The sequence below is a fragment of the Engystomops pustulosus genome, chromosome 3 (genome assembly GCF_040894005.1).
Source record: "Engystomops pustulosus chromosome 3, aEngPut4.maternal, whole genome shotgun sequence".
Classification (NCBI taxonomy): Eukaryota; Metazoa; Chordata; class Amphibia; order Anura; family Leptodactylidae; genus Engystomops; species Engystomops pustulosus.
This window is the reverse complement of record NC_092413.1, coordinates 88475840-88487879: the sequence shown is the minus strand read 5'-3', so window position 1 is coordinate 88487879 and position 12040 is coordinate 88475840. Positions and strand designations below refer to the sequence as shown.

Sequence of the window (12040 nt, the reverse complement as noted above, 5' to 3'; positions counted from 1 at the left end):
AATAAACCTGAACGGCTACCGGGGGCATTCACAGAGCCTCCCTGCTACAGATTCACAGGCTGTAAGACTGTCTCCCCCTGCTCCTTCAGGACTCCCCCCCCCCCCTCCTTCCTCTGCCTGATGTTATGTCACCGCAGCACTTGAAGTTTCAGTACAAAGTGGGATGGGGGAATTTGTTCCTCCACAGTGTAACATCCTGTGAATCTGTTACAAAGAGATGCTATGGGAACTGTTCATTATCATCATTTTAAAGTTGATTTTAGAAGGAAAGAGGCCATGGATAACAAATATAAATAGATTGCCACAGTCTCGGTGCTTGGATCTATGAGTAAGTACCTCTTGTTTATTATGCTTAGTTTTGATGATACATTTCCTTTGAGGCTTACATGTAATAGTTACTGCATTTTTTTTTACTTTGTTGTAATGGACTCTTGCAGCCAATGTTTAACTTCCTTCTAAACTCCTCTCCTTTTGTCAAGCGATAGAACTTCAAAACATGTGTCTTCTTGTGGTTGTGAGGTGTTCACAGTAGATATCTGTGTAGATTTAGTGACTGGTTTCCTTTACATTAAGTCTGTTTGATCTAAAAGAATTCTTACATTTTTCTCATTATTACAAAATCATCACTTCAGCACTAACCTTCTACATCAGGTTTTATATCACTGTGAATATTTCACATCTAGAGGAGAGAAATATGCAAACAGTTTTCACAACAACTGCTCTGCTAAAAAAGGTGTTGATATGGTTCTCAAGCAAGTTCACATTGTGAGTTACTACATTTTCCTAGTGTATTACAGGTCACTTACCGTTTACTGCTTAGCCCCGCTTACAAAATATTTATACCCCATTAGTAGTGTCATATATAGAAACTGTGTCTTGTGTGTGATACTAACATTTTTGTTAGTATCTCTTTTACTTTTCAGGCTTCTAATCTAATGGCTAGGTTAATTAATCCTTATATGATTTCTAAGAAATGATATGAAGGTAATCAAGATCCCTAACTTAAACTTACAGATGACCCCTAGTTATAGATGAGCCTCTGAGGCCACTGTGACCTCCCGTGAAGCTTTCTGGATGTTACTTTAGTCCCAGGCTGCAATGATCATATGTAAGGTGTCTGTAATGAAGCTTTATTGATGTCCCTTGGTCCCATTACAGCACAAAATCAAAAATTCAATTGTCACAGGAAAAAAAAAAATTGTCTGGAGAAAATATACCAGTTCCAACTTACATTCAAATTCAACTTAACTACAAACCTAAAGAACCCATCTGGTATGTAACCCGGGATTGCCTGTATACAGCAATAGTCTAATCCCTACTGCTGGATAATAGGGGGTATGCTCAAGCAATCTACTGGCTGACCTCATTCTGCTCACATCTCTATGCAGTTGCGCATAATTTGTGTAACATTGTATAAGATGAAAATTTTCATTATACTAGAAAATCAGCAGTAGCCATAGTTTAGTGATTGTGTTTGTTTGACATCCGGAGATACTTGGAGAATTTATCAAGAGTACCAATATTTTGCCATTTTTGTAGAGGCCATTTTTAAGAGGTGCAGTAATTTTGGGAAATAATTCAGCAATATTAGTGACAGTTGAAGATAATATGAAGGTGATCACCAATATGATCACAAATCCTGCCAAGTAACATCTCTGTACGTATGAAAAACATCTTTAGGCGCAGTTCACACGACAGTAAATAAACTTCTGTGTGCTGTTTTTCACTATTGTGTACATTTAACCCAACAGAAAGTAGTAGTCCTAGTCTAATTACTCATAGACTACAGTTCACAAGGATCCATGAAAAAGCGGATGCACGATTAATGCAAATCAGCCAAAAATCCTGAAGAATACGTCAATTTTTCATTCCCGAGAATCGGCTTGTTCATGCGCATCTAGCCTTAGACTCTGTTCACTTTCTGTTCCCCAATGACGTCAATTGACTTTCTTTTACCTTCCATTATTCTTCCATTATTTATAGCGCTGTACTTTTTATACCCGTTTTTTTACTGAAACTTTATGTGTGAACTTAGCCTTTATAAAGTTTTTTTCTGACGACTTTTTTTATTATTCTCTAGTAAATAAAGTTGTAAATACTTGAGATGTACTTTATGCAATTGTTAGGCTTCTCAGAATAGTCCATGGTAAGTGAGGAACTAAGTAATAGATTCCACACCTTCACCTTGATGTTCCGTCCCGAGTCTGCTCCCCATAGCAGCTATACATTGTGCAGTGTGATATAATGATCCCCTCAATGTTTGCGTTGGTACAAAGGTGTGAAGAACGCTAGGCGATGAGCTGTGTAATAAGACTGAGCCTTGTTGAGAGCAAATCGCTTTCACTGCTCATTTCCTGTTCTTGTTATTCTTGGCAGCTGAGTGCAATGATTTTCATTATGCAAACACAAGATCTGCCCAAAAACTTACGTGTGAGTGAATTCAAAAGTTTAGTACATTGTCCCATCCTGATGATCTCAGGGCTTCTTTCCTGTGTCAAGTGCTAAAGCTCTGATCACTTTTTCTTTTCTTTTACAGGCAACACCACAGCGCAACCATGTGTATGATATTTCTGAAGGGAGCAGGTATATACTTCTTTTTCTTCATTTTACACAGGATGTGAGGGCGAAACTACTGTACGTGTAAAAGTGTGTATTTTAAGTACATTATAGTGTACATCTTGTGTGTATACTGTAGAAGTATAAAGTAATCTATGAGTTTAATGAGGAAATATATCAAGAATGGTATTGAGGTTCACCCCTGTTGTATGCCAGGAATAGGACTAGTGTGATTTATGAAAGAAAACACATTTGCTGAAATTGACCTGATGTCTTTAAAAATCTGTCAGAGCCCCCTCAGCATCTGCGGACCAAGGCCTTATTAGCTTGTCCGGTTACATGCGTGATGTGATCTGTTGCTAAGGTGCCTCTGATGGAAGTTTGTATGTCATCGGGCAAGTCTCAATGAAGAGTAGTATACAATATTATTGCTGTTTTACCAACATTTATTTACACTTCTTCAGTATACTGATCCAATACTGTCTACAGTGGGTACGTCCTGCCTCTGATAGGACCTAATAAGAAATATGTCCAGGGATAGACCCACAGCTGCCACGAAAGCCATCAGTACCCCACAAGCCTGGTGCCAAAATCTTACGATATGTCATGGAAGCTTAAATGGGTATTTCCATTTCAGCTGATAAATCTTATTGTTTGTATAATGAAAAGTTATAGAATTTCCAATATACTTTATGAAGCAAATTCCACAGTTTTCTAGTTGCTGTTGTACTATAGGAAAGTTCTATATTTACTCCAGTGGATAGAAATCTGCCTTGGTCACACAGATCATTATATCACACACCTCTGATTACTCTCTATTATACTAATGATCCGTGCACCTGCGTGACCAGGGGCAGATTTCTATTCACTGGGAGTAAACATAGAAGCATGCTTTAGATTGACAGCAAGCAGAGATCCAGAAAACTGTAAGTTATTGCTACATAAAGTATATTGGAAAATTCTATAACTTTTCATTTTACAAACAATAATATTTATTTGCTGAAATGGGACAAGATACTTTATGACACAGGAGTGGCTATTCCTTCCTCCTGTGTATTACATTGTGGTTCTCTGATGTGCGTGTGACTTTTTTCAATACCAACGATCAGTCCTGTGAGAGAAAGATCAGTGAAAAAGTAATCTGATGAATGAACATGTCATGTTGAATATAGCACTTGATCTGCAGGGTGTTATAGAGCAGAAGTAGTTAAATGGATTGGTATGTAATTTTATGGAAAAGATTCTGAATGACTAATTTATTAATCGATTTACATCTGTCCTATTCATTTAACTCTTATATGCTTAGAAGCCCAATTGGGGATTCCTAGGGGGGGGGGGGCGGCAATGCAGTGATCAAAGTCATAACTTTATGTCCATAGCCATGAAATAATGATAAAACCGTGTTTATTTGTGATTTCAATCATGTACTTCAAGGTGCACTGAATCTTTTTTTATAAAATGATATCACTCTGCTCAGCCCTTCCTGCTCTATAACCTTCTGGCCACAGATAGGACTGCATGTACAAAGTGACATGTTCCTTTTAAGCCAGTCTAAACGTTGCCTTTAGGAAAGAAATCTTGAAGCTTGCACATATATACAAGCTAAATGTTCCCATGGGAAGACATAAATGACTTGACATTTACTATACAGCATGAGTGTAAGCATTTGTGTTTCCCCTAACAGCTATTTCATACTGACTTTAGATCCACTTAATAGACTTAAATATGTACTATAAAATCTCAAATGTCTTGGGTTTAATTAGCTCCTTAAACTTAACATTAACATTTCTTTACTGCCAAAGCCCTTAAATTAATAACCTGACATTTTAGGCACATTACTACCTTGATGTGTTACAAGTTTTTTTTTAGCCTGCTTTTACATTATGGTGTTATTGCATTTTTGTCACGGTTTTTCTCCGACTACGTGTCATAGTGTAGTCGGAAAGCCGGCCTCTGTCAATCTTTTGAAATTTTCCACTTGACCCCTTGTTTGAAGTGCCTCCTGCAGTTAGTTTGCTCTACCCACTCCTTATATCTGGCGTCCCAGCCCTTCCTCCTAATTGTGATATAATTTTCCAGCTATCCGCAATTAGGAGGCAGGGCTGGGACGCATGGGGTGGGCAGAGTAAATTGACTGCAGGAAGCCAGGGTTGCCTGACTGCATCATCCAAAACAATAAAAGATGATTTTCCATCCATGCTGCAACCTAGAAAAATGCTAGAACACCTCCAGGGAACACACATATTACAGAAGAAGGTACTGTTTATGGGCTTGGGGGAGTTTAGTGTGGTGACAGGTTCCCTTTGAACAAGTGGAAGGAGGACCCTGCCCATGAGTGCTCACAATGTATAGGGGGTGATAGATGGAGGCACCACTAGGTGAAGGGGCAGAGCAGAAGGGTTATTCCTTTTAAGATTTGCAAGGTGAGGGACAGTCTGACATGTTTTGGTAGGATGTTCCACAGGGGTACGCAGGAGAAGTCATGGTTGTGAAAAGAGCAAATAGTAGGAGAGTAAAGCAAAGGGTCTTGTGAAGACCGGAAATTTATGTGTGGGACTTATGGGAGTGTTTACTGTATAACAGTCTATTCCAGTTCAACTTCAGAAACAAGCCACAGAAACTTACGGTTGTTTTATTTAATAATCCAGAGCTGAATGTCCCACAGTTTTGTTTTTTTATCTAAAACAGTAGAAGAGATCAAAGAGGTGACACAGCTTTAATATATCTGATGTCCTAAAACCCCGATCTTTGAAATTTGTTTGGGGATTATCTGGCCAAATAGTGACATTTGGGGGAATTTACTACATGTCGTCATTTTAGGTGCTCCATTTTTTTTATTTTTTTTTCTTCTGTGCTCCATATTAACTTAGTGCCGGCGCCACATTTTCCTAAGTGCTGGCGTTTTTCTTTCTTTACCTGCGGCACTTAAATGGCACATTTTGTGGTGCTCACACAGGCCAACATATAGCAGCTCTACAAGGATAAAACAATCAGATGGATAATTGCATTTTGCTGTTTGATTAGTGCACTCCCAATTCATTGTCTTTTGTGTGAAAAAATGAATTGGGTGCAAAATAAAATGGAAAAACCAGCACCAAAAACATAATCATTCGACAAAAATAATAAATGACCCAAGTGTGTTATTGAATAACATTACTTGAAAAAATATTCTAGTACTATAATGCTGATTTCCTTTTTTTAATGTCTTTCAGGTTGTGTATCTATGCTGTCACTGGCAAGAATTGCACGTTAATCGCACAAAGCTCCTTGGATTACACATATCGTATTGGACATAAGATCATTTCTCGTCACATTTGTGACACTTTTGGACATGCATGAACCATTTGATTAATACATCCATATATTGCTTCATGGAACATCTTATAAGACACACTTTGGTGACTTGGTGAAAGATAAAATGGCAGTGACTCTGATTTAAAAAGTAAAGTCAGTCACACTCCATGTGTCTGTTTAGCATTAAAGTAAGCTAGCACTGAAGACCAACTAAATCAAAATGGACTCTGGAGACACCATATTAGAGCAAGAATCTACCTCAAGGTGTGAAGAATCTGAGAAAGTATCAAGCAGATGGAGGCAAGAGCATCCAGCTGTTGTTACAATGAGCACTTATGACAGTCAAGAAGGAGAAAGACAGGCTAACCCTGAATTGATTGCAAACCCAACATCAGTACAGCATTACAGTTCTTCGATAGGAGAATCACAGAATGAAAGTAGCCAGCAGATGCCAGGAAAGCAATATGTGCAGAAGCGTTCTGGCTCTTATACTCACAGGCATTCACTTTCTTTTCCCCAGCATACTCTGCACCAACAGAGGCTAGTGCACAGTACCAAGCCTCATCAGAGCCTTGAAGGACATGCTTATCCATATCATGGACGCCTCTCAATTGCTTCTGAGGACTTGTTTCTTCGTATTCAAGGACATAGTGCTGAATTCTCCAGAAAGAAATTTTCACTTGCTTCATCATATAGCCAATATTCACAGAAGTCTATTGATCAGTCAGAAGACACTCACAAAAAGGAGCAAAAGCCCAAAAAACCAGGCAAATATATATGTCCGTATTGTACACGGGCTTGTGCCAAACCAAGTGTGCTGAAAAAACATATAAGATCTCACACAGGAGAGCGACCTTATCCATGTGTACCTTGCGGGTTTTCATTCAAAACTAAGAGCAACCTGTATAAGCACAGGAAGTCACATGCACATGCCATTAAAGCTGGATTGGTTCCTTTTACAGACTCTGGTGTGTCCAAATTAGACCTAGAGGCATCTTGCATTGATGTAGAAAATGAAATACATTCTGATGGGGAACAAAGTACAGACACTGATGAAGAGACATTGTTGTTTGTTGAAGATTCTGAAAAGCTAAGCCCCATTTCACATATTCCATTAGATGTGAGTGTCAGAGGTGGGGAATATATAGATCCAGGTTTCCATACTTCAGAAGAGTCATTAGGAGGCCCAATGAAAGTGCCAATTCTGATTATTCCCAAAACCAATGTCCACCTACCTAGTGAAAGCTCACATTATGTGACATCTGAGTTAATGCATAACCCATCATTAAGTGGAAAAAGTGATGAACCACATACCGCTAGGCAAAAACTTGCACTAAAGCTTACAGAAAAGAAAGGGCATGATTCTGAGAAGTCCCTAAATCTTCTGAGCCCACATAGTAAAGGAAGCACAGATTCTGGCTATTTTTCACGTTCCGAAAGTGCAGAGCAGAATATAAGTCCTCCAAATACAAATGCAACCTCTTATGAAGAAATAATCTTTGGTAAATACTGTAGACTGAGCCCTAGATCTTCACTACAAAGTCAAGAAGCGGGAGTATCTATTGTTAACTCCAGCATGATTGATGAGCAGATCTCACAATTTATGACTAAGAGGGAAGGGTTTCAAGATCATAGCAAGTTGAAAAGTCTAAAGTCAAGATTATCTGGAATTCATACTTCTGAATTGCAAAAAACACACCTCATTGGAGAATCTGAAAGTGAATCAAAGATGTACCCAGATATTCCACAAGGCCAAACAGCAGTGTTTTTAGAGCCTTCTGGAGAATCATCTACACTTATAAGAAGCAACTCAATGCCAACATCTTCAGGTGCAAGCTTAAGTGTCCCTACTTCGATTAGAGGAAGTCACTCATTTGATGAACGTATGACAGGATCTGATGACGTGTTTTACCCAGGTACAACAGGTATTCCTCAACAAAGACTCCTTAGGAGGCAAGGTGCTTTTGAATTACCATTGGTCTTAGAAGGTCATTCTGAGTTCGATCCATATACCAGAATGTCAAAGAGTGCGGCTGTTGCCTATTGCAGGAAAACTGTGCATGAGAAAACTATTTCATCAAAAGAAAAGAAAATGGCTGCAGTGTATGAATATGTCTCAGGAATGCATCCTAAAAGGTGGGATGATTATGAAATTCACAAACAGGGATACAGAGATGTACAGTATATAGGTGGAATGAAGCAAGGGGAGTATTTTGTAGATGTAACTGCACCTTCTCCTGCTCGGTTTGGATCAACAATTGAGAACAGAAAGCGTAGAAAAGAAAAGAGTGTTGGGGATGAGGAAGACATATCTATGCCTAGCAGTTCAGCAAGCAGCCCTGTGGTTTTAGATTTTGATACAAAACCTCCAAGTCAAGAACCTGCCAGGATTGGATTTTCCATTTCAGGTCAAGAATATGTTTACAATGGGCCACAAGACCGTTTTGACATATGTCGATCACATCAGCAAATTGGAAGCCCTGTATCTGTATTAGACGAATCATCTTCAGACACAGATAAGGTTGCAGATATTATCAGTAGAAAACCTCCTGGTAATGTAATATCAGTAATACAACACACTAATTCTTTGAGTAGACCCAACTCTTTTGAAAGATCTGATTCAACAGAACTTCTTGCCAGCCAGCCAGATAAGGCATGTTCTCCCTCCGAAACTTGTGATAGTGTAAATACAGTGTCTTCTATGAGTCCAGACTGGACACCAGAACTTTCTGAATCTACAGGAAGGCCATCACCATCTCAACACCAGCAACCGTCTACATATCACATGCCTCCAAAATTGGTGCGGCAACACAATATTACTGTACCTGAGATTCGAGTAACAGAGGAGCCAGACAAACCAGAGAAGGAACTAGAAATTCCTGTGAAGGAGCCAGAAAAAACACAAGAAGAATTTCAATGGCCCCAAAGAAGTGAAACACTGTCTCAACTACCTGCAGAGAAATTGCCCCCAAAGAAGAAACGTCTTCGTTTGGCAGACATGGAAAATTCATCAGGGGAATCAAGTTTTGAGTCAACTGGAACAAGTTTGTCACGTAGTCCAAGCCAGGAGAGTAACTTATCTCATAGCTCTAGCTTCTCAATGTCTTTTGACAGGGAAGATGTAATAAAATCTTCAGTTCCAACAAAACAGGATGAAATTGGTCGCCCACCTGAATTTTTAACTGTTCCTCCGGGGGCTTATTCCCTTTCTGTACCCGGCCACCACCATCAAAAAGAAATGAGAAGGTCTTCTTCTGAGCAGATACCATGTCCGAGTTTAACTGAGATTCCTGAAATAAGGAGCAAATCTTTTGACTATGGAAACCTTACACATGCATCTGTCCCTGGTGCCATCACTACAACTTTGTCTCCAGCTCGTGAACGGAAAAAATGTTTTCTCATTCGCCAGGCTTCTTTTAGTGGATTCCCTGAAAATTCTCAGTCAGAGCAAGAACAACTTGGGAATCAAGATCCACCTGATCCAGCCTATGCTAGTCGTAGGTCTTCACAGATAGCCTGGCAGCGTTCATCATCATCTTCTTTATCCAGTTCTTTAAATCTGCCTGATGAATCTTTGAATCTAGTCGTTGGTACATCTGCCCAAACTACTAGTACCTCATCACATTACTCACAGCAGTCCATTACAAGCCATGAAGTGTTGAGAAATCCTTTAGGACCACCATCTTCTTATATCGCCAAAAGACATTTGCCAGAACAACAGCATTTATTTCCACATCCTGAAAAAATATTATATCCACCAGTTCATAATACATTTCAGCTACCTTACACTTCTGTTTGCATGGCACAAATGCCAACACATCCTCCTCTTTTGTGGCCATCCTGTATAGATCCTTTACAAAGACATTTTCAGCATCATTTACAAACTTTACAAAACACATATTTCAAGCCTCCAACACAGTCAGAGCTCCAATCCTCCTATTATCTTGATGCAGGCCAAGATCCTATTGTATGCAAGTCTCTTAATTATCTGCATAGTATGGAAAAAGGCTACCAACCATATTTAGAGTCATCCTCACCATCCTGTAAGAAATCTAAAAATATTCTTTCAAAACTACAGCGAGATCACAGTGGAGGCTCAAGTGATTCCTCTACTGATCAACAACTTTCTGTGTCTCCTAGTGTTGGCTCACTTCAGCCTATGTCAGGACCTGTTGTTCCAGTCAGAATACAAACACATGTGCCATCATATGGTAGTGTCATGTACACTAGCATCTCACAAATTCTTGTTACTCATTCTCAAACGAACAGCCCATCCATAGTAATCTGCTGCAAAGTAGATGGAAGTACATCACAGAGAGTAATGGCAACTAGTGCATCTATGAAAGGTTTGGGATTCAATATAGCCCAAATGCTAGCGCCTTGTGGAGAACTGGAACAATATCCTTTATGGAAAGTGCCACAGACATTGCCACTGGGTTTAGAATCAACAATTCCTTTGTGCTTGGTGTCTAGTTCAGACAGTGCATCTTCATTTGGAGGTGGAAAACGCATGCTTTCTCCTGCAAGTAGTCTAGAACTCTTCATGGAAACAAAACAACAAAAAAGAGTTAAAGATGAAAAGATGTATGGACAAATTGTTAAAGAACTAAGCGCAGTTGAATTGACTAATTCTGACATAAAAAAGAATCTGTCACGTACCTCAAAGCCTCAGTTGACAAGACAAGGACGCACCTTAGAGCAAAAAGATTGTCTGTCCTCAGCCGCACCGACACCTTCACCCTCGCTGTCAAATTCACCAATTAGCACATCATCTTCTGTTGAAAAAACATTATCTGAATCAAAATCCAATGATGATCCTGAAGGTCGAATGTCACCAGATGAAATTTATGATGAGGACAATTCTTCTGATATGAGCTTAAGTCCACAGAGAGCATCAAGTGATATTCTTGAGGAGGAACCACTCAAAATCAAAAAACATTCTGAAGGAATATTAATGCAGATGTCACAAAGGTCTTGTTCAACAGAAGACGTACAGCAAATTCTTCAGTTCCCAAGCCTGCGGACTACTGCTACTGTCAGCTGGTGTTTCCTAAATTATGCCAAACCCAGCCACACTGAACAGGAATCACTAAAGTCATCAGTTTATGCTGCATGGTGTGTTAGCTCAAGCAATCCCAATCCTTCAGGACTTAGTACAAGAACATCATTAGCACTTTTGAGGTCTAAGCAGAAGAATACAGGAGAAATTTATACCATGGCTGCTATGCACAGACCTGGAGCTGGAAAGCTAACTTCTTCAAGTGTATGGAAACTTCAGTTTTCTCAGGTGCGTTGATAGTTGATATCAATAAATTATCTGTGAGTTCATAACTTGGTTATATATCATAACTTTGTAAAATACAATTAATATTTGCAATTTAATCCATGTTTACATTAAGTCCCTAACATATAAGCAAGTAAGGGATCTTGTTTCGCATAGTTAAGAAGTACATGATGTTGCTGCCGACTTGCTGGAAACCATATGCCCCCAGCACTTAAGAAATTTCCTTAAAGGATAGGCAGAGCAACAAATAGGGTGTAAATAGAATGGAAGTGGAAATACATACAACAGAATTTGTTAGCTAATAAATACTTAGCCCCCAGAAACTAATATACAGCCCCCAGGTAATATCTACAGCACCCCAGTAATTAATATATACAGATTGACATTAATATATACAGACCCCCAGTAATTTATATATATATGGTCCCCACAGTAATATACACAGACCACCAGTAATTTATGTATACAGCCCCCAGTAATAAATATATACAGCCCCCCAGTCATTAATATATGCAATCCCCCAGTCATAAATACAGCCCCCAGTAATAAATATATACCTTCCACTAGTCATTTACAAAGCCCCCAGTTATTTACACAGCCACCCAGTCATTTATAAATATGCACACTCCAATGTACAATATACCAGAAATATACCATATACTGTATACTAGTTACTAGGGGCTGTATATTGTACACTGGGGGTTGTATACAACCCCCAGTGTACAATATCAATACCACAAGAAAGAAAGGAGCCACGCAGTTCTCAGATATAAAATTGCACAGAAAATGTATTTAGTTATAGTATTAAAAGAAATCGATTACAATGGATGTACAGTATACAGTGTACAATATACTGCCCCATAGTAAATAAGATAGAGCCCACCGTAATGAATAACAGTAAAGAAA

The 12040-nt window shown here is 39.0% G+C and overlaps 1 protein-coding gene across 3 annotated transcripts in view; it reads left to right on the top strand.

Annotated features, from left to right (window-relative positions):
- Positions 1 to 12040, top strand: part of HIVEP2 (HIVEP zinc finger 2) — a 147566-nt gene that overhangs the window by 122036 nt on the left and 13490 nt on the right. For all 3 annotated transcript variants that reach the window (XM_072141345.1, XM_072141347.1, XM_072141348.1), the window contains 2 exons: positions 2537 to 2583; positions 5769 to 11137. In XM_072141345.1, coding sequence (XP_071997446.1) covers positions 6071 to 11137 — 5067 coding nt within the window. In that variant the 5' untranslated portion in view covers positions 2537 to 2583; positions 5769 to 6070. The remainder of the gene's footprint in view (positions 1 to 2536; positions 2584 to 5768; positions 11138 to 12040) is intronic.